Source organism: Amphiura filiformis, chromosome 1 (genome assembly GCF_039555335.1).
Source record: "Amphiura filiformis chromosome 1, Afil_fr2py, whole genome shotgun sequence".
Classification (NCBI taxonomy): Eukaryota; Metazoa; Echinodermata; class Ophiuroidea; order Amphilepidida; family Amphiuridae; genus Amphiura; species Amphiura filiformis.
This window is the reverse complement of record NC_092628.1, coordinates 32,728,230-32,752,724: the sequence shown is the minus strand read 5'-3', so window position 1 is coordinate 32,752,724 and position 24,495 is coordinate 32,728,230. Positions and strand designations below refer to the sequence as shown.

Here is a 24,495-nt window from a genome sequence, read left to right as displayed (position 1 = left end):
TCCTTAAATCTAACCCAACCAGGTCTCACTAAAGCTCACTATTAAAACCACTGTGCGTGCATGCATTCTATGTGACTTGATGACGCAATCAGCCTATTAAAGTCATAAATACCCAGCGTTCACCTCGGTGGCTACAGGTTGGTGATCTTCTGCGTGGCATGCGAGGGGTCCCAGGTTCGAATCTCGGGGTTCCCAGTGAATTCTTTCTTAACCTTCTCTCCTTTATCGTTTCTTCTTTCCCTTCCGATAGCAAAAAACCACTGGTAGGGTTGGGGTTAAATCTGAGAGTTTTAGCTATCCTTAGTTGACCATTCTCTCCTTATATTCTATTGTAAATGCCCTAAACAGCTCTCTGTGAAGGCTCCAGAAGAGCTATTTAATTCTCTCATGCAAATTCCACAAGTCAGTCCTTGCCTTAACCTCACTCAATTTTGACTCAAGTATGCATTGAAACCAAAAAACAATAGAGGCAATTATGGGATGAGTAAACAATTATTATTTATGACCCATAGTCAGTAGGCACATTTTGTGTTTGTAATGCATAGAATTAGTACTGAATGTTGTGAACTTCCTGTCAAATTTGACACAGTTTACACGAATTCGTGATTGACTGATGACATGAATCGGAAGCAGGATTTGCCAAGTGCAGTATGCTTGTCCACATCATCTATGTAGGCCAGCCTACTGTGTAGGATGGTTTGCAGACATGTGCACATTTTAGGGTGTATATTTCCACAGCGAAAAGGATTTAGGGTTTGGTGGCTTCTGTCCCATGCTTGGACGACATACTTTTCTGCAAGAAAGATCTACATTTGAATGAATGAATGAATCAAATTTTTTTTAGATGCTGAATTGTCTTCCAAGTTAGTATTACAAGTTTGTATTAAATCATGTAAATTGTGAATAAATTCAAGAACCAAATTAAAAAATGGAAAATAAAATACCGTAAAACCTCGTCTACAAGCATATAGAGTGCTTCTGATGAAAGCTAAATTATTCCAGGCGCCATTATGGATTTTGAGCAAATAAATTATAGATCCAAGAATATATACAAACAAGTATTATTGTACGACCAATCTATTGTATTGGTATATTTACGCTTGTTTCGTATTAATTAAACTTTCATCAAAACAATATACATGTATATGCTTGTAGACGAGGTTTTACGGTAGTTAAAATGATCTGATGACTAGTACCGGTAGTGTACCGGTACCGGTACTTATGTTAAAATGGCAACATTTCATGTAGAGGATGTATAAAATGAAGTTTTTAACTTCATGATTTATATTATCCGTCAAGTATCAAAATCAGGAACTGATTACAGGAAGGATATGTTTTCTAAGCATTATGGTAGGATGTCATCATGAATCATGTTGCTAGCCTAAACACGAACAATGTAGGTCAGAGGTACACACATGCTGGAATTCCTTATATAACATGTAGTTGTATGTAGACTGCAACTTTGTATTAAAATAGTTCTGTATCACCAAACGCAGGAGTACAGAGTCCATCCAATAATTTGTGCAATTAGTGCAAATGATCAACACGATCCCATCCCAGTGACATGTACTGGCTCTTGTACAACACAATCATGTGAGACTGCTGCTGTATGTGCTATTGAGTTATTGTAAAGAAATAATAATTATTATGCCCGCCCTTTGTTGTATTGCATGCATTGTATGGATGGTGAATTCCTTGAAACCCGTCTGTCTAGAATGGCTTTTCACCAGAGCGGAGTTGGTCTAGTTGCATTTTGACTGAGCCAATAATGTTGTCATTGTGATTAGTTCATGCCTCAGTCATTGGTACTGACAGAACATCATTTACCCATCCAAATCCAACTTTGGTTTTAGTCAACTTCTCAGTGAACAGTTTTAGAGCCAGATCTCAGAGTACACATTTTCTGACTACATACTCAAATGTGTGTTAAAATTGCTCCCTGATATCACTATCAAATGTGCAAACATGTGGTCAATCCTGGATTTGAAAGTTGGTCCCCTAAAGATAGCTCGAGAAAATATGTGACCGTACACCACACCATTCGGCCCCGGACAATTTATTTTATTTTGTGTTTAGAAAAAAATATATATCATAAGCTTTAAAAATGGTATATCGTTTGACATCAAACGATATCCAGAAGGGGGGTTATGGTTTGTTGAACTTTGCTCCTTCTATAGAAATAGGTAGAAGCTCGTTATCCTCTTCAATAGTAGGATTATTGATTGGTTTCAAAGGTGTTTGACTAGCGCTATCAAAATGAGATACATGTCGCACCAACTTGAGGTACCTATGAATACGACCTTCATGCACATTTTACACTGTAACTCGGAATACAATTTAGGACATTTACGGCTCATTCATCACATACATGTTACAAATATATATTAAAGCTTCGCCTGAAAACCTAAATGCTATTATTATATGCATTTTATTTTAAAAAAACCTACATATTGTATGTGCAACTTTCCATTTTGTTTTTGTTTGGCAGCCAGGTGTGGAAAAAATATTATTTCTCAGCCGGGAAAGAAACATAACTTCCCACCATATAAATTCCCGTTTGTAGATTTGGAAAATTAAGGTTCCTTCCAGATACCTAAATTTCTTGGGAATGAGCTGCTTGAATTCCTGTGATTTTTTCCCTTGTAAATTTGTATAAATTAAGGTAGCTGTGTACTCTCAGATACGCATGTAGTAAAAGTGCCGTAACTTTGTAATTATTCACGCAAGACATGTAAAAGTATACATTTTTATAAAAGCAAGACATCAATGAATCTCAATATAAGTACAGTTTTGGTGTAAAACAACAATTATGAAGAAAATCACAAAAAGTGAATTTTGGCAATTTTTGTTCGGTACATCATAACAAAAAAACACTCTTTCCAAAAATCTTTGTTTTGCTTTTTTCTTACTCTTGAGGCACCATTCCAAAAACATTTTTTTTAGTTTTTTGATATTGGCTTTATTTTTGGAGATATTGACCATTTTTTTTATAAGGCATCAAAATGAACTTTTAAAATTCACAACCGCCTATTTGCACAAAATGATGCCTAAAATCGGAAATAGACCAAAATATAAGAAAATGAGAAAACCGTTTCTTAAGTCAATCATGCTTTTTATGATGAGCATAATTGCTTACCTATAGATGCTGTATTTATTGAGTTATCGTGTACCTAAATCGTCATTTTACCGAGAAAATGAACATTGAAATAAAGGCCGTTGAAGTATAAAGTGGTCACATTTTGCACTTTGATCGAAGCTTACAGAAGAATGCGACAGTTCTCGTTTTTCTACCTTACATTACGTGAACATCGGGTAAATCCACAGCCCCTTGAAAAGTTTGGGCGAAATCTATTAATATCTTGATGTTTTTAAAATCGAGGAAAGAACTTGAAAAAAAAATCACATTTTATCAGCTAAAACGGAGCCATTTGACCGCTAGGTTTTTGTGAAATCAGTGCTTCCGTGGTGTTTCCATAAGATGCGCATACGCATGCAGATATGCGTCAGCGCAGATCTGTGCGTTACCAAATTGCTTGCTGATACACAACGCGATGCAAGTTGTTCTTGCTGCTGTACCCTGCTGGTACAACAAAGATTTTCTTTCCTTTTAAATTTCAAACACGAGTGGAATAGTGAAATAAAATCCTTAAAATATTGCAGTTGGAGTTTCTAAATCTGGATTTTCATTCCTTGTATTTATAAAAAACATAACAAAGTACAAACATATAAAAAACTCAATTTCGCGAAAGAAATAATGTCTAGAGTACACAGCCGCGTTAAAAAGAATTAGTAAAAGGTCTAGAAAGCATGAACATAGAATTTGAACAATACTGTATGCCAAGTGGTGAATTTAAAAATTGGTTTGGCTTCCATTTGTCTGTCCAAAAATGTTTTGCTCCCCCATACCAGATTTTTGGGAACCCATTTAGAACCTAAATTCCATTTTCTAATCATGTGATGCGAGTGCAGCAAGCAGAAAATTTTGCACACTTAAATGTTTTCCTAACATGTTTCAACACCATTTTAGGGCATAATATAAATGGTGCCCGAACTATCTGTACCAAAAATTGCATATCTCGGCCTCCCTCCTTTCCGATCTGCCAAAAATGCTTGCCCATCTCCCTTTTGGGTCTGCCAAAAATCTTTCTTCACCCCAGTACAGACAATTAGCTACAAATATGCCCAACATAAAATTGAACTTGTCTTCCAAGGTTCACCTGAAAAGGGAAGGATTATTTATAGACTGTCATTTGGCCTTTTGTATCAGAAATAGTTATATTCAAAGGACTGATCCTCAGGAAAGGCACCTGAACGGCTGTGAACCATGTACATGACTTGCTTACATGTACATGCAAAAACCACAGTATGAACTTGTTGTGGCAAAAGGGATATCACATGGAAATCAAATATTTACTGACAATACATTTTCACTGGGAGACATGCTGAATCTTTACAGTTTAGATCAAGAAAATTAAAAGTGTGAAATTTGATTTGTGTTATCGATACATAAATGTATCAGTGTGATATATTGTTAAATTTCCTTGTTTTAGAGTTACACTTTCTAAATACAGTCTCTAATTTCATCCAGCAAAGATTTAATTCATTTCTGATTTTTACTAGATTGAATTGTACAGCTCCAGGGTAAAGGGGTGGTACTAGGGGCTACAGTATTGAGACATCAATTGGCTATGGGAGGGTTTCTGTTGGCTCAACTTCAACATACAATTGCATAGTATAGCAAAGATTTAATTCATTTCTGATTTTTACTAGATTGAATTGTACAGCTCCAGGGTAAAGGGGTGGTACTAGGGGCTACAGTATTGAGACATCAATTGGCTATGGGAGGGTTTCTGTTGGCTCAACTTCAACATACAATTGCATAGTATAGCAAAGATTTAATTCATTTCTGATTTTTACTAGATTGAATTGTACAGCTCCAGGGTAAAGGGGTGGTACTAGGGGCTACAGTATTGAGACATCAATTGGCTATGGGAGGGTTTCTGTTGGCTCAACTTCAACATACAATTGCATAGTATAGCAAAGATTTAATTCATTTCTGATTTTTACTAGATTGAATTGTACAGCTCCAGGGTAAAGGGGTGGTACTAGGGGCTACAGTATTGAGACATCAATTGGCTATGGGAGGGTTTCTGTTGGCTCAACTTCAACATACAATTGCATAGTATAGCAAAGATTTAATTCATTTCTGATTTTTACTAGATTGAATTGTACAGCTCCAGGGTAAAGGGGTGGTACTAGGGGCTACAGTATTGAGACATCAATTGGCTATGGGAGGGTTTCTGTTGGCTCAACTTCAACATACAATTGCATAGTATAACAGGAAGTTGACTCTTCATGAATAAAACCATTTTGGATATGGAGGGCAAGCTGCCAAATGCTCTATTTGTAAGCTTCACCACCTCTGTACATGTACGCGTATCTGAAGCTCCATTAGGCCTATATAGTTCCTACAGCTGTATGCCTATGTTTTCTTTTAAAGCACTTGTGTCATGCTGTGACAGGGTTGGAAATAAAGCAAGAATCAAAAAAATGAATTATTACCCCCATCTTCCTTTCTGTCATAAAAATTCTTTTGCCAGAAATTCTCCTACAGTGGATTTTGTAGTTGGTAGTATGTATAAATACAAATACTGTATTTCAAATATGTGAGGATATTTTAGACAGAAACATTCAAGCAAACATGTTCCTATTTTTTTTCCCTTTTCATATCATTAGACGGACCTTATGGGACACAGTGTTTATGACTTCACACACCAGTGTGACCATGCAGAAATTAAGGAGCAGCTCTCATCAAGACACATGACCATTGGTGGCACCGGCGGGAATATGAAGTCAACGAAGCACCGCAGACACCACCACAACTTCCTAATCCGGTTTAAATGCACCTTAACACCAAGAGGGAAGAAGGTCAACTTAAAATCAGCAGTTTATAAGGTATGTACAATAGGATTTTGTTTAGGGGCTGTGCAATAATTATGAGCCCTGGGGAGGGTAAAATTGGGGGGGGCAAGAAATTTTGGCGAGACGAAAGGGGGGGCAAGCAATTTTGGCAAGCCGAGAGGGGGGCAAGCGATTTTTGCACGCATTCACGGGCACCTTTTTAATAAAATGCTTTAAAAGGCTTAGGAAAAGCGTGCACGGAAAGGCTTAAATATGCAAATTTTCCTGCTCGCTCTTTGCATAACATACTTCTAGACCATTTAAAGTTTGGAATTTGGGATCCCAAAATTTGGCATGTTCAAGGGGGGGCAAAGATTTTTGGCGGGCCGAGAGGGGGGGCAAGCGATTTTGGCGGGCCGAGAGGGGGGGGCAAGCGATTTTTGGCGAGCCGTTCGGAAATTTTACCCGGGGCTGATAATTGCACAGCCCCTTAGGTATCCTGCTAGACCGCATCCTACCTGGAGTAAAAGTACTGCCCTACTTAAGGGGGTACTACACCCCTGTCCAATTTTGTGCCTATTTTTGCATTTTTCTTAAAAATCATAGTGCATTGGTGACAAGTAAGATATGTATATTATAGGGGCAAAGACTACAACTACTGCATTGGAAATTTTATTTCAGCACAGACAACAGTTGTGGAGTTACTGTCAAAAATGAGGAGAAACCAGTATTTGATCAATAAATCAATAACTACTTGCCTTGAGTTGCTGAATTTTCAGTGCAGTAGTTGTAGTCCTTGCCCCTATAATATACATATCTTACTTGTCACCAATGCGCTATAATTTTGAGAAAATGCAAAAATAGGCACAAATTGGCCAGGGGTGTAGTACCCCCTTAGTGCATTTAGGCTGATGAAAGTCGATTATGAGTTTCCCGTCACTCAAATTCATTAATGTGATTTTCAAAAAATAATGATTAAAAAAAGATGAATATCCTTGAATCTTTATTGAAAAAATTCAAAATCAACACATCCATTTTGCTACGGACCTTGCAGCCTTATTTTAGTATACTTTTAAATCTTATTGGACTAAACATCTATCTTTGAGTGAGTGATCGGTAAATAACAACAAGTGTTACGCTTGTGTTTGGTCATATATTGAAAGTCAGAAAAATAATGAATAATAGATAATGAAAAAGTTACCTCGCTTGTTTTCAAAAATTATGTGACAGGAAACTCAAGATTGTTTGTCAGTAGCCTTTATCCGGCTATTACTTTATAGAACTACCTGTTCCAATTTGAGTTCACAAATTGCCCTTACCTGGGAGTCCTGTACATTGTACATGTATGTTCTGTATCAACAAAATCTATGTTAAGCATGTAAATATGTCAAATGCAATTTTTGTATAATAGTTTAGAGTTTGTTCAGGAAAATAATTTGGTGTTAATTGCTAGGAAATGTTTACAATGCCCAACTATGCATAGCATGTATTCCATGTGGATTGTAGCGTAAAATATTTACTTATTTGTATATCGCAATATTGAAATACATGTACAATTAAAACGTCTGAGATCTTTCAAATTGCAAGTTATCAGAGATGCAATCTGAACTCTTTCCTATGCTCTCAAATGCCCACAGGCTAGTTTAAGGTCAGTGGCTAACAAATATCATATCAAAACCAGTTACTAACAGATCTGTAAGAAGCTTAGTGCCAACTTGCAAGTGACCTACATAGAGTACTGCATACTGGCAAACAGGACAGGGCAAATATGGCAAAAAGGACATGGCCAAAAGGACATCTGTTAGGAAGGCTTGACCATTGCTTTGTAACAGATTGCTGACATACCTGACCTATATAATGGTCAGTTGTGTGTCATGTAGGTGGGAAGATGTGGTTAGGTGTTAAGGTTAAAATCTTCCCATATGTCTATACAGGGATATGAGCGATATCCCTGGTCTATATGTCATTTATACTAATCATTACACATACACATATGTAGATTGTCAGTATTGTTACTGACATAACTGACCTGGGAAGATGTGGTTATGTTTAAAGGCTAAAATCCAGCTAATACTGACAACTGCATGAATTGACACTATTTGAGACCATAATTGTTGAAGTGACAAAGCTGGAGGTAAATTTTAAGTGGCATCTCATTTCCTTGCAGGACTCTTGGTAGTCCTGCAAAAGGTTCAAATAGTATCCAAAACTGACCAGGGTTTAAACGTTCATGGTTACTTTGTTCAACGTATAATTGGTTTGAAATTATTTGGTTTTAATTACTTTCAGCTTTGCGCATCAAAAAGTCCCAAGTAATGCTTGTGTACGCGTACATTCACATAAGGGCATCCATCATGCATCAATTACGCAAAGCGCACTTGGCATAGACACTGCGCCCAACTGTGTGCATGACATTCTATCTGTCCACAGTGTTACGACTCGCCACTTGATAAAGTAAACACTGGACATTCATTGGTAGAAAGTGATAAGTTGAATGAGTTGAAACACAAGCCTGGCCAGTATTACCAAAGGCTGTAACCTTTACCTGGGATTAGAAGTAATTCATTGGCCTCAACACTATCAAATCTTGTTGAGAATACAGCCTGATGGAGCTATTGCTTTGTGTCCATGTATCACCCAGTTTTAGGGGTCCAGGTGCACGTTTTAGTGGTGCACAATATAGAGATGTTAGATTTGCATGGATGGAGTAATTCATGGCCCATAAACTATATGATATTACTGTTAATAGGACCCTTTTGTTTGTAACCCCTAAACTTCTTCATGCCCCAGAATTATACAGCAATTAATAAAGGGTTTATATCGGAGGTTTGTACTGATACTTTGTCTAAGAATTTTGTGTTCAGATGTTGAGTGAGGTAGCATTTTAAAGGAAAATCTATTGTATTTATAGTCTGACCATCATTCCTGTTATTTCCTTTATTGATCCCTGTACAGGTTATACAGTGTAGTGGTCATGTACAAACAGTACCCGCAGAGACCATCTTGGGCTACCGCTTCCCGCCAATGCCCTGTTTAGCAATGGTAGGCAACCCCATCCATCATCCGGCCAACATTGAGATCCCGCTAGACGGGCAGACGTTCCTTACAAGACACAGTATGGACATGAAGTTCACATACTGCGACGACAGGTAAGCAAAATTGGTCGGCAAAATTTGTGGGGAAATTTTTGAACACGCTGGACATGCTCAGCATCACGAGGTTGGCAACCAGATCCTCTTCATAACATCACTAGATTCATAGTGATGAAATATATTCAGCTTTATAAATTTCATCAATTGTTAAGAGTTAATTTTTTGGGGAGGGGGAATTCCAAGTCTATGCCAATTTGGAGCAAAAGAGGACCCAAGTTGTAGGTGTGATCTACATGTAGCTCAGCAGGCCTTCATTTTTTGAAAATTGCAGGAGCTCTGTTAATCACTCTCCTGAGTTTACTAAGGTGCTTAATCTTGTAATATCTGTATTTTAAAGCTTTTTAAGGGGGTACTACACCCCTGGCCAATTTTGGTGATGCACTATAATTTTTGAGAAAAATGCAAAGATAGGCACAAAATTGGGCAGGGGTGTAGTACCCCCTTAAACATAGGGATTCAAGTAGTGAGGAACTCAGTAAATCATACTCCTGAAATGTTAAGGAGAGCTGTAGGAGCTCTGGTACTATCGAGCTCCTCAAAAATGAAGGTCTGGCTCAGCCTAGTTGAGCTTGCACAAGTCCTTTTTTTTTGGAGGGGGTGCTGATTTTGAAAAAGCGGACCTTTTTTCAAGGGGGGCAATTTCGTCGAAAGTGGTCTTTCTTCCCAAAATTTGGGACTCTTGCAAATGTGACATTTTGGGACTTTTTGTATACTTTTGCAAATTTGCCCCCCCCCTGTGCACAGGCCTGGTACAGATACTTAATTCAAGACAGATTTAAGAACAGATTTTTTTCCTCAAAAAATCAAGAATTTCAATTTTTGTCAGTGTCCTGAGCTGTGTATAGGCTCAATAATAAAATTCTGTATAGTTTGTTTGTAATGATCAACTTGTCATCCTTAGTGAATGATTAGCATACCTCAATTTGAAGAAAATTTGGCAGACTTTACAAACACTGAAAAAATTCAAGAGAAGGGGCAGTAAAGTTACAAAAAGGAGAACTCTGTTAAATATCTTCAACCATTTTAAACAACATGGTTAAAATGTCCACATTTATCAATATTCATCAATTTGTACCACTCTTGCACTGTTGTGATATAGTTCCCTTGAGACAGAAATGTCCTACAAGCTGAAATAATAATATTCATCAATATTCAGCAGTTGTATCACTATTGCATCATTGTCAGATGGTTCCCTAGGGACAGAAATATCCCACAAAGCAGAAAGAATAGAAACTGATGAATAAAACTAAATTGAGATGCATTTTCAAAATCCAGATAATGTGAAACCTAATTACAGCTGACAAGAAATCTCTAGTAACTCTAACGAGAGGCTATTACAGACAGCACTTTGCGAAATGTCTTCCAAATCACTAGGATCCACAACATGCTCATCTATCAGGGGAACAGTTCTTAAACCCCAATACATTTGTACATTCATTGGATGACCTTTGGGTACAAAAACTCATACTCTGCAACTTGAGGTAAAGTTTTGCGCTATATGATTATGCAATTGAGGTTATTGGACTATGCCATTGGGATGAGGCTCTTGTGGTCCATATAGTGAATGCAGAGCAGACAAGATGGAAAACTAACATGACACAACCAATATTAGTACATATTTTTTTTCCAAACGATTTGGGCCATTATGCACTTGAACAGAATTCTAAGAGTGATTTTGTAAATTTATCCTGTCTTGTATCTGAGTGTCATTAGGGGTTGACCTGCTGAGGAGCCTTATTTTGTTTGTGTTGTTTAATGTACCGATTTGTCAGAGACATGCGTTGTGCATGTGGAGTGCGGTTGCCTGTCTCAAGCATTTGTACAATTTCTTTTTACAAAATTGCACATTTTCCCTCATTATAGGTTAAAAATACATTTAAGATTTGGACAAAAAATGTATGAAATTGAGTATGAACATGCCTAGGGTTGGTTGAGCAATTCTTATGGTACGGCTTTAGAATTATGTGAAGGGAAGCATAATTAGTGACCAGTATATTGAGATCAATATAGTAAAACTGGCTTTAGGCTGCAGGAGAGTTCAAGTCTGTTGATGTTAATTTGTTATTGCCAATGCCAAATACCCTTAATTACCATAGTGTGTGTGTGATACTGGGCAAACAAACCTCTTGAAAATATGCGGTGTTTTCGCAAAGTTTTGTGCGGTGCATATCAATGAGGTTGTTTGATGCTTTAGGAGGACCACTTGCCCAGATTCTTCAAGACTTTATCCAGCCATTCATCGTATAAAGACAGTCATAAAGCTAAGTTAAAATTTGGAAGCGATGCTGAATGAGCATTGCATATGGGGTCTTGTATTCAAGTTTGTTACTTGATCTGAAAAATCATGCACATGGGAAAGTAAAACTCGTTACAATGAGCCTGGTAATCTCACGCATTGAAACCATACTTTCCCTGTGAATGTGGGCTTTATTTTTCTCAATATTTGAGCACAAACTACTGTTAGCTCAGGTACCGGTCTAGTTTCATTACACTTGAAAGATTAGTTGCATACGTAAACGCTCATTTTCAAACTTGCTTTTTTGCTTTGAACTTCAGGAATCGGGCAAAATATCTTGTGCATGACTTATCCACAGTATGCTCGGTGAAAATTTGCATATCAAAAATAAACGTAATCTTGATTTTATCTGCCCATTTTATGTAAAGATATAAACCAGCATTACACTATAAAAGCTTTGTAAGATCATATAAATAGATAATAAAGCAGCTTTGGTATCAGATGTCCTCTTTTAAGACTCTAGACTGATTTAAGAGATACAAATCATAGACCAACTTTTTGTCAAATCATCCTATTTCAGCCCTCAATCTTATTGAAATGCACAGTAACCATCTGGTGGTCTATATATTCTTATTATTTCTTGCAAGAAAAGACATCTAGACTATAGCAAACAAGATAAGTATGTAAACTTGCTTAAATTATTTCTCACTCCCTTTGTAACTGCATTTTAAACAATCAAAAACTTTTTAAACAGCTCTCTGACATCTCTAGATTTTCTAAAATTTTGATAGAATTTGAATAAGGTCTAGATATATTGATGCTTTTAGAAATTCATTTCAGAACTGGAATTGGTACTGTTGTAGTAGTAAAAAGGTTATTTGTTACGTAAATGATGCCTGTATTTTACGCTTCCTTACAGGCGACACTTAAACGTTGTCTATGGAGGCAGTGCTGTCTAGTTATTGCCATTTTGTTTTCGACCTCATTATATACTGTACAATGTACGTACATCATCATCTATCAATCAATATTTATTTGTTTTATTCTGGTTTTCATAAAAGGACTAGGGGTATTTTATGTCTCCAATGTGAGGCATACTGTTTTTGCAATGTCTGGTCATACTTTTTTTTAATTGCTTTTTTTAAATGCTCAAATTACATTTTTTTTTTTTAATTTACATATTTGTTATAATATTAGATGATAATAAGCAAATTTATTTATATTTATTTATTTATCATTTTTATTTTTTATTATTTGGAATTATTTATGTATATATGGTCATTTTCACAGTAAAGGGTGTAACTTTTGATTTTTGGCTCTGAGCGGAGCTTATCAGTGCCTTTGTCATGCAACTAACTAGCATTCATTTTCAGGCCACAATACGCTGTTGGTTTTTATGCTAAGGATCATTTAATGACTGATATGAAGACTTAAGTTTCGTTTCTAAGTTTGGCTAAGTTATTTTCGAATCGATTGCACTCCAGATTTTATTGAAATTCAGGCGATAAAAGTATTATTTTTGGGTAAAAAGACCAAAATAGTCACGATAATCGAGTTATATCTTGGTTCCCTGTGTGTGCTAGAGATTATTCTGGTCTGTATAATTTAAGATGCGTAATACAGACGGAAACCAATGGAGGTACATTTCTTAAGATTTAGTTCAGATCAGAAATTATTTGACTACTTCTTAACTTTTCTTCACTATTTCTTTATAATTTAAATAAAGAGATAGGTAAGGAAAAAAAAAAAATAGTCAAGAACATGTCTGAATCTTGAATAAATACCCTAATAAATCTGAACAAATGACTTTTCTGGGGACTATTTGGCTTGCGCAAGTGCAGTACTGAAAGCACTGTGCCGATTTTTTTTGTTAAAGGTCACGTTTTTTACCGATAAGCTGCGATGCTCAACAAACTTCAGTACTTTTCTATGAGGCTATTTTGAACCAATAAATCGATTAGTTTTTCTTGATTGATGACATCACCATTTCTGAACCAATCAGCAAACAGTTTTGTGTGATTGATCGATTCTTGCAGTAGTCTCCACAGCAGCCAGTTTGGTTCCCCCTTCCACACAAACATTTTTGTGGAGGGAGCGTAACCAAACTGGCTGCATAGGAGACTAAGTTCACTGACCCACTGACCTTGCAAACTCAACCACAGAGAGCTACGGTGCATAATCGAGGTGAAAATACGCTGTTGTTTACCATTCTGAGCTCATGAGCTTCTGGTAAATGTCATTCCGAAGCATTTACGAGCATACCATAATATTTTTTTAATTAAATATAAAGATGTTTATTTAAGTTATTTGTAAAATTCAGCGATGGACTTAATATAGAAGTGGTTTGATTTTAGTTGTAAACGCGGGACTCGACCGGCATGACAAGTTGAACATGTGAAGTTCCAAATTCGGAAGCCATGTACTACTATTCCATGTACGTAGGTCTCACACGAACTGCTCCGAGGTTATACTGACTACTAGATTGTCTACTTTTGTACTTTCGTAAGTGATGAAATTGAAGAAAAAATCATGAAGTGAAATCTATCAGAAATAAACACTGATGTGATGTAGGCTACATGTAGTCCTGCTTAATCGGAGTACAGCATCCAGACCAGGCAGATCCAGATCCGAACAGAACTTACGATTGTTCGGTTGGACCGGGTTCAACACACATGACACAACAGACATGTCAGGACAGAACAGTTTTGGTGTTTACAAAAAATGCAAATGATCTCAAGTCACAAAAATTTGTTATAAAATTTCATTTTTTGTCTCGCCTCAGTATTTCTGTCTGTCCGGGGTGTGGATGTCCGTGTGTCCGTCTGGAGCTGTATCTGGGAAACTGTAAGACCTACGAGAACGTGGATGCTACTTGGTGGGAGGAAGGGTATCTAAGTTTGCTCCGTAATTGTTTGTTTTCGGTGAAAAATAATGCAAATTAACATAGCTAATTTGCATAATTTATGCAAAAATCAGCGCAAATTGATAAAATTTCATTTCTGAACTGTGTTCAGGATGGGACTTAGTAATCACTATTTCCGTCTGTGTGTGGGGGTGGGATGTCCGAATGTTTGTCCGGACTCCGGAGCTGTATCTGGGGAACCGTAAGACCTACGGGGACGCTACTTGGTGGGAGGAAGGGTATCCAAGTTTGCTCCGTAATTGTATGTTTTCGGTGAAAATATGCAAATTAACATAGCTAATTTGCATAATTTATGCGAATATCAGCGCAAATTGATAGCGGTGCATGGTACGAAACCTTGTGACAGGAATGATACACACCTGCTGATCACCTGATTAGTTTTTGGCGAAAAGTATGTGCATTTAGTTGTTAAGTTGCATAAGTTATGCGGAACGCTTCTACAAAATGGTTGGAAATCTGAAGAAATCCGCCTTGTGAAGCTGTTTCTGGGGATCCGTAAGAATGCTAAGCCCTATGATGATGAAACGTGGTGGGGGTAGCATGACCAGAGGATCTCGACCTGATTCGATTTTCAGCGCAAAATATGGTAATTACCTACCTAATTTGCATAATTTATGCATAATATGCAAAAACCTGTTTTCTCGGAGACTAGGGGTCGCACATTCTTCAAACTTGGTGGGCGGGTGCATCTTGACCCCAGACAGAACAAGTTTGTATTGGTTAGTGGGTGAAGGTCACTCGAGGTCATCCAGGGGTCATCTAAGGTCAAATTACTAAAACTGTCGTATGGGCATGAAACTTGGTGGGTACAGTTAACATTTAGAGTCAAATTTTCTGACGGTCATTTTGGGGTCATCCGAGGTCACTTAGGGGTCAGCCGAGGTCAAATTACTAAAACTGTCGTATGAGCATGAAACTTGATGGATACACTTAACATTATGAGTCAAAGTTTCGGAAGGTAATTTCGGGGTCATCCAAGGTCACCAAGGGGTCATCTGAGGTCAAATTACTAAAAACTGTCGTATGGGCATGAAACTTGGTGGGTACAGTCAACATTTAGAGTCAAATTATCTGACGGTCATTTCGGGGTAATCCGAGGTCACCAAGGGGTCACCTGAGGTCAAATTACTAAAAACTTGTATGGGCATGAAACTTGGTGGGTACACTTAACATTTAGTCAAATTTTCAGACGGTTATTTTGGGGTCATCTGAGGTCACCAAGGGGTCATCTGAGGTCAAATTACTAAAAACTGTTGTATGGGCATGAAACTTTGTGGGTACAGTCAACATTTAGAGTCAAATTTTTGGAAGTTAATTTCGGGGTCATCCGAGGTCACCCAGGGGTCATCTGAGGTTAAGTTACTAAAAACTCGCATGGGCATGAAACTTGGTGGGTACAGTCAACATTTCAAGCCAAATTTTTGGAATGTCATTTTGGGGTCATCTAAGGTCACTCAGGGGTCATCTGTGGTCAAATTAGTAAAACCTCATGTGGATATGAAACTTATTGATGGATGTATTATGCTCTGCAAATAAGATATAGCTACCAACCAGCAAGATGTATGATTGCGTGTGATCTGGCACATACAATGTATATGATTTCACCTGTTGCACATTCGACTGCAATTACTTTCACATTCAAAAAAGCACAGAGCCACAGCGCCATTGGTGCTCTTGTTAGGGTCAAAATTTCAAACCACTTAAATATGTTTCTGTTTACTGAAATCATGCATAGGAGCAACTTAAATTCCAGTAAAATAATGTTTCAAGGCTTAAACCTTTTGATTTCTAATAAAAAAATTGACATTTCCATAACATTTTGGTTAAAATCTAAGAAAAAATGTATTTTACATAAGCTTAGAAAATTATGACATGAAAGCTGGAATACATGTGAAATCCCATTCAAAAGTAAGTCAACAGATATAAGTTACATTTTATACCATGTTTTGCTATGCTTGTAATTGCAGTTTTGAAAATTTTTAACATAAAGTGTCATTTACAATGGAAATTTCCCAACCTTCAACATATTTTTTAAGTTTTAATTGGGTTCCTAAAATAATTTGAATGTCTAACTTCATGTACAAATACTACTTGATAAAAGGAACCTCCCAGCCAAGTTTCACAGAAATTGGAGTTATTTTTTAGAATTGGCAATTCAAGCGATTTGTGTTTCGGAGGCTTCAGTTAACAACACAGGCGATCATAAAAGTAAAATATTTGGCTAACTACTGCAAGTTGACATGAAAAAATAGGTAAAAAATATCGCAATTACCAATTTTCATGCTTTGCTTCTAAGTATTGAATTTCAGTTGTGACAAAATTGAATTATCACAGCAAGTCATTTTTTTTTTGTTTCGGAGGCTTCATGTTAACAATGGCTAAACACTGCAGAAGTGGTTTTTGAAAACAACACTGTTGGGATCATCTAAGCTGTTATTTTCTTGTGTGTATTGAATCAATGATTCTATGCGGCAGATATTGTAGATTTATAGCATGTTAACTTTTTCACCCATTTGTTAAGTATGGTGTTTTTTTCATGTGAAGCCTCCGAAACAGGCTTTTTGGGTATCAGTATATTTTTCAAACATTAACCATAATATCAACATTTTTTTTAATTTATGACATTCTGCACATATCAAGTAACAATTACAATGCAGATATCAGTATGAAACACCAATTTAGATATGCATAGATGATAATTAATCTTATTGTTGTTTCGGAGGCTTCATTTGTTTCGGAGGCTTCAATTGTTAACGGAAAGTTTGTATTGGGTCCCATTTTCAAACGGTGATATATATCTCCACGGTTTAAAAACAAGTCACTTGAGGATCTACTTTGCTACATTTTGATAAATAGATTGGATGAGCTCTTTTATTTATATTTGCCCAAGCTTGCTGAACAGTTTGTTTCGGAGGCTTCAAAAAAGTTAACGGAAAACGGCTCTTTGAAGTCAAGATTTTATAAAAATTTTAAAAGCTTGTAAATTGTCTAATTTTTGTTACCCATTTCAAGTTAAGATAACAACTGTTATGAATCAAGAAGAAGTGAAGAAATAACCAAGAATTATGAACCAAAGCTATACCCACAAAGTTTGTTAACAATTGTTAAGGAAAATGAAGCCTCCGAAACGACAAATATCGAAGTCCGGTTCTCAAAAATACAGGGCTGTTCACAATTAAATCTAATGTGGCAGTGTTTACTGAACATATGACCATACTTTCAGGATAAGAAAAATTATCCATGAACTAGCTGAAGAAAACACAGGGTTTTACAAAAATGTTCCTGTTTTTTATAGTTTTTCAAAATGGCAATATTAAGTACATTTAAGCCTGCTAAAACTGAACGCAGTAACTCCCAAAGATGATTATGCTACCCAAGGTAGCTGCTAACTGGATGACTTATGTGGCCAAAAATCATGGAATTCTGTGGCTTTATTAGAACACTACGGATCAAAATGTTAAAAATCCAAAGTTACACCCTTTACCGTGAAAATGACCATATATTATTTATTTATTTATTTATTTATTTCATGGCTGTTTATTTAAATTTGTTTGTTCATCACTCAACTTTAAATCGCCCCAGGTTGGAGGCATCCAATCGATGCCCAGGTGCGACATTAATATTGGATATCTTTTGCCATGTCTACAGCATAGGGCAAGGTCTGAACCAGGTTGATAATAATTGAAGAATCAGTAGTGATGTGACCCAATAAAGCTGGGGAATGAAAACAGCCAATAAGTGTTGGTATTTCCTCCTGCTGGTCATACATGCAATCATAACAATTTTGCTTGCATGAGTTAAGCTACTCGCAAATACTGTAAACCACTAAATTATGTGAGGGATTTAATTTTGCAAAATTTTGCGAGGGGTGGTGATTCGCAAAATTGCCAATTTTACATAGAAAGTTACAGTTACACTACCAGTTTTGCTAAATTAATGCCTGCAAAAATAGCAGTAATTTTCAATTCGCAAAATAAAGTTGACGCATAATTAAAACGTTTTAGAATATGGTATAGCACTCTGCAGTTAAGTATAGGAAACCTGGCTATGCCAATATGACATAGCAGCCAGGGATCCAGGCAAGTTATTTATAGACGCACAACATTATACATACTTGCGTCATGCATGAACCAGATCGGTCCAGATACAAGGTTTTACTACAACATGTTCAAAAAAACCACAAGAGACTCTTTTAAAAATAGTTTTTAACATGCAAAAATGAGTTATATTGAGGGTACTAGAGATTGGGGCTGTTTACAATCGCAAATTTCCAATTTGCGAGTGTTCTGTTTTTGGTCAGTTCTTCTTTCTTTCTTTCTTCTGTCAAACTTTTAACGAGCCATCGTAGCCATATGCTTTAAGCCAATGTGACCATATTTGGTCACAAGGACCATTGGGTAAGGGGACAAATGTTACATGACCAACTCGGGGTCAAAGGTCATCCAAAGGTCATTATGGCCAAAATGTGATTTTCACTAAAAATGCTTCTTCTTCCACAAATTACATAACACAATGTCGTCACTTGCATACCTGTATCGCCTTTAGCCAGTGTCTAAAAGTTGTACACAGAATTGGGGTCAAAGGTCATTAAGGGGGTAAAATCTTACAATTGGGGTAAAATCTTACAATTGCATTATCTCAACATCCGTAAGGGGTATGGGGCTCAAACTCAGTGACAACAAATCTCATGACCAGGGGAACATTTTACAGGGGTCAGGTCAAAGTTCATGCAGAGGTCAAATTTAAGAAATGCATTTTCTGTACATCTGTAATGGGTGCGGGACTCAAACTCTGTGACAACAAACTTAATGACCAGGGGAATATTTTGGAACACTTTGCAGGGGTCGAGTCAAAGGTTATCTTGGGTCAAATCTTACAATTTCCTTTTCTGGACATCTGTAAGGGATATGGGGCTCAAACTCAGTGACAACAAATCTCATGACCAGGGGAACATTTTGTAGGGGTCAGGTCAAAGGTCAAAGTTTAGAAATGCATTTTGGGACATCTGTAAGGGGTGCGAGACTCAAACTCGGTGACAACAAACTTAATGACCAGGGAGAATATGTTTGCAGGGTCAGGTCAAAGGTTATCTGGGGTCAAATCTTATATCGTAATTTCATTGTCTGTAAGGGGTATGGGGGCTTAATTTTGGTGACAACAAACCTCGTGACCCGGGAAACATTAAGGTCAAAGGTCAGGTCAAACGGCCATTAAAGGATTACATGCCTTGCGATTGTCTGCGCTCTGTGAGCGCAAATTATCTCTAGTTTCAATCTCTATTTAGCCTGGCATATAAACATGGGTCGCACAAGTACTAAATGCATGGTTGGCTGCAACAATTTAAAAACAACAACAGGAAGTGTTTATTACTGTATGTACATTGTTATTTTCATGAGGGCTTTATTTTTGTGGATTTTGCGAGTGGACGTGCAGGCGTGAAAATAACCACACACAAGAATACAGTTTTTACTTTGCACTTGCATAAAATGCAGCAAAATTAACAACTTGCAAAATTGTCAAAAAATAAAAAAAAAAAAAAAATCTGAAAGCGAAAATAACAGTTATATGATAAAGTACTCTCTCATTTGGCATTCAGAGGATTATTGAGCAGTGTTTTTGCTGAACCATGAAATGGTCTCAGCCTATATTAGTCTAATTTATTCACTTACCCTGCAACCTTTACATGAACATATCTCAAAATGTGAAATAGGTATGACCCCCTGAGTGGTGTCAAATGAAAGAGAGGTTCAGCTATGGTGCGGTTACCGCTCTAGTTTGTTTTTAAAACAAAATTGTCATTTAAACAGACAGCATCAGCATTGTGAATAAAACCTAACGGAATATTGCAGGAAATCATGCCCAATGTCAAACCTTTCCTAATGCATTCACATTATATTGTGTATTTACTGTAGCTGTACCTCATTCACTTTGGTGGAGACGTAGCTTTTATTGCCTAGTCGGATACATTTAATTGAGTCATTGTTTGTCTGGGTTTCACTCCTGACATAAATCTGTAGATGTGCAATTTCAGTTGTGTTGTTTCAGTAACTCAGTAAGATGAAAGGAACATGATGGAATGGTTGCAATGCGATACAAAAATTCATTTATTTGAAATGTTGTAAATTTAAGAAGGCTCTCTCAAGAACCACTGAACCTAACACCTGCCATTTACATGTAGTGAAATTTTTCTTCATGGTCTCTGATGAGATGTGATGGTAGCAGATGATAGAAGAGCTGTGATTTAATCAGACGAAAGCGAGCTGCAAAGTGGAGAAAGGATGAAATAAATGGCTAGCAGGATTGATTACTAATTAAATAGGTCAATTGAAATAGCTTGGTATACAGAAGCCGGTTGGCCTTGGTTTGTTGTTTAGCGATACCATATATGACTATCAGGTTGTTTGTAGCAATGTTTGATCACAGTTTATTTATATGATGTTTTGCAGTGTCAAGTTAAAGTACGAGGACTAAAGGTTTTTTTGTATTTTTAAATTGATCGGTATAATGTTTGCAACGGTGTTTATCACCTTTTATATAATATGTAGACTCTGGCAGTGTCGGGTTAAAGTACAAGGACTTTATCGTTGCTTGCAAACTTACAAATGGTCGATCTGATTTCATCCCTCTGCCAAATTTGTGATCCGAGCTGTCATTCAAGGTTTTTTTTTAAGTTGTTCACTGAAGTCAATGGAAGTATATGGTTTCAAGCCATGGTAAATATAGTCATATTTTGCAAATTGATTTTTAGATTTATGGTCTTGATTTTCATAGAGGTATAAATTTGTTTAAAACAAAATTGTGATATGGATTGCAATATATGCTTACAAAAAATAACATCTTGACTTTATAATGAAGATGCTTTGAAATTCTCATGCATTATTGATCACTTTAGCTGAAGTTTAGAATGTGTAATTTAAAGGTGAGGTGATTGAAATGATATCTAAATAGCATGTTTTAGTGAAGAAATAGCCGCTTTCTTTGAACTTTTATTTCACGAATTGAAATCAAAAGATAAATGAAATCAAAAGATGACACTAATTAACCAAACAAGTAAAGATACTTGATGATGAGGGAAAATCCCAGTTGATTTTCATAGAAACAAGATATCAATGGACAGGAAGCTTTTAGCGAGAATACAGAAAATGACCAGTACTTTGAAATTTTATGTCATTGGTCACAACTCCATCAAATTAAAATTTATATTGAATTTTTTCATCGCTTTTAAGCAAATGAACAAAGTCAATATAAATTTTAAAATTGCTATTTAAAGTTGAAGCTTTTCAAGCCTTGTTGGCTGGTTACTCTGATCCGAGTAGTAACAAGGTGGAATAAATGGTGGTATTTATTATCGTAGATCCTGATTCACCTGCAGAGCTTTATGTTAACAGTGAAAAGAGAAAATACTTCAAAATGTTAATCGTGAAGAAAATCATCTCGAAATTCAAGGCCTTGTCTTTTGAAAATTGCTGGCGAGTGTCTAATCACTCTCCTCAAAACTTGTCAGGTGAGCTGTAGGTGAGTGATTTTAATCACTTGTATTATTATTACACCAAATGTAGGAGAGTGATAAAAAGCTCTCCTCAACTTCATTTTAGGCGAGTGATGGCCAGTGATCGCTCTCACTCGCTTCAAAAGACAAATTAAAGAATTTGTGAATGTGACATTGCTATGTAAGCTTGTTATCGATTGTTGTTTGTGTCATATTATCATCGATTTGGCCCTAAATCCGACACTTGTCGTTTGAAATTGTCCTTTTTCGACACTTTACGACACTCATCAAAAAAGAAAAAAATGAAATTTCCATGCTATTTTGTCCAAATAAGCTTGCCGTACAATCATGTTATCGTCGGAAAGTTGACAATTACCCCCCGAAGTTGACCCGAACCCGGAAGTAGAACAAACCAGGAAGTGTGTTTACATCGGAAGTCGGTGATCATAATTCATATCGGTGTGATTTTAAGCTTATCTATTGACTTTTTCAGCATTTTTTTATCTCATTAAAAGTTTCGACACGTGTCGATTGTCATATTTTTTCCCCTGACACAGTGTTGAATTAGAAATCACGTGTCGATAACAGGTCTATTGCTATGTGATTTGTTGTGTGCATGTGGGTCTTGCAACTTGCCAATCTAGTCACAAGGCGAGTATAGATATAGAAATTGATGATTTGTTGTTTGCTAGGTGCAGGTGATAATATTGAAAGATTTGAGATGCATGTTATTGCATTGTATTCATCTCATGCAGCAATAAAGCAAAATTGACATATCTGGTGTGAATCTCAGACTGTTAAGAAATGGCAAGGTTGATAATAATTATTATCTGCTACTGAACAAGAATGTTTGGACAAATTTCAATAATTCTGCAGAATGCAACTTCCCTGGCACATATTCAGCAGATATGTTTTTGTTTGGTATGACTCCATTGCCATTTGATTGTGTAGAACATATAATATGACAGTTTACTAGGAAATTTACTGATCAGGTAATGGAACCTGGTTCCTGGAATGTACATGTAGAATAAGCATTATTGGATGTTGTGGCTACCATATTTTCTTCACACTATAGTACAGGTTTATGTTAATGCTCTGCATGCTAACCATAGGCTTCAACATAAGAAGTCCTAAGTTTTGAGATTTTTTCTCAAAATATCAAGAGCCATCTCAAGAACCACTGAACCAGCACTAGGCTTGTTTGTACTCATTTTAATGCATTTTTCATGCTGATTTCAAATATGGTCATGAAAATTCACATTTCTGATATTTTTGACTTAAAAAAAAAAAAAATTTGAAACTTGTCGTCTGCAGTCGACACGCGCGTGAAGAGAGTTAAGCAGGCACACAGGCTTTTTTACCCCATCGTTGCCAAGTTTGGCTTCTGATGTGTCCATCATTTTACACTACAAACTATAGGAACCATTTATGGGACCAGGAGCTCATTTTAGCTCATATATCCAGCCACTCTTAAAATAAGGTCTTCTCTCATCCATGACCCACTTTTTACAGCATTCAATAGAACCGCTGAATGGGGATATCGTACTCTCATCTCTAAATGAACCAATTCTTATCTAATGTAATCTAAACAAGGATCCACATAGTACAGTCTGCAAACAACTCCCATGAACGTGCTATCAAATGGCAAGAGTTCATGATACAATGTACTTCAGAGAAAACCGTCCTTCACATTTACATTAATAATGACATAACATTGCACATCTTCTTTTCCCCGCTGAGCGTAACCAACCAACCGCATGTTGTCCTCATAACCCGGACTCGTGTCTGATCAGCTGATGACGTACATGAGGTGCTTACCCTAAACTGAGGCACTGGGTCGCACTTAATCAAATTGACGCCAAGGGTTTAAAAAAACGATGGGTGAAAACAAGTCATGTTACATTAAACATTGTCGTTCCGGGTGTCCTGAACTGCATGATGCCATCCTATTACCGGGACTCAATATACTGGCATCTAATCTGGTTTTACACTGTCAAACTGAGGTATTAGGTCGCACAATAAATACATGAAATTCCTACCAAGGGTTCTGAGACATGTTCTGAAGAACATGTATGTTCTTTTCAAATCATATAACATTACACATTGCGTATCCAACTGAGCAGAAAAGTATGTCACCCTCGTAATCTAGACTTGAAGTTGATCAGGTAATGTTTTATGTAGTTCATAGATGCTCTGCATATTTGCTACCTAATACATTGGGCTGCACAGAATATGATCAGAGTTATAGTATGTAAAATTAAAATAAGTAGAAAGGAAGTAATGGTTTGAATAATGCCATCATAATTATTTAGTTGATTGAATGTACAATTCTAGTTTAATCTCCAGTTTAGTGGTTCTTGAAATGTAATCAAGAAATTTTGACATTCATGAGTCAATTTCAAGTCTAGTTCGAGGTAGAACTATATAACTGCATATATATACAAAGTTTGATTTTCTCATTAAAATCAAGCAGGTTAATTGTTGCTTTTGTCTTATATAAGAATTGAGAGTTAATGATCGCTCAAAGTAACAAGCTCTCAAAATAATGAGTAATTAAAATCTAGCTGAAGCGGGTAATTGGAATAATAGCTGCAGGCAAGAATTGAATTGCCCGACTTGTGGATTATTTAGATCGATTTGTTCTCGGGTGTCTTGTGTAATAATATAATGTGCGACATATCAGTAATTAATTTAAACCGCACTAAGGTTGCAAGTTGTTGATGAAAACAGAAGATGTGCACTATTGAATCCGAAGTGTTGATGTATAATAGTTTTAAACTCCTGCTTTCACTAG

General features: G+C 36.6%; 1 protein-coding gene across 2 annotated transcripts in view; it reads left to right on the top strand.

Annotated features, from left to right (window-relative positions):
• Positions 1-24,495, top strand: part of LOC140145361 (hypoxia-inducible factor 1-alpha-like) — a 78,613-nt gene that overhangs the window by 14,501 nt on the left and 39,617 nt on the right. For both annotated transcript variants that reach the window (XM_072167181.1, XM_072167129.1), the window contains exons 4-5: positions 5,737-5,955; positions 8,857-9,050. In XM_072167181.1, the coding sequence (XP_072023282.1) occupies positions 5,737-5,955; positions 8,857-9,050 (413 nt within the window). The remainder of the gene's footprint in view (positions 1-5,736; positions 5,956-8,856; positions 9,051-24,495) is intronic.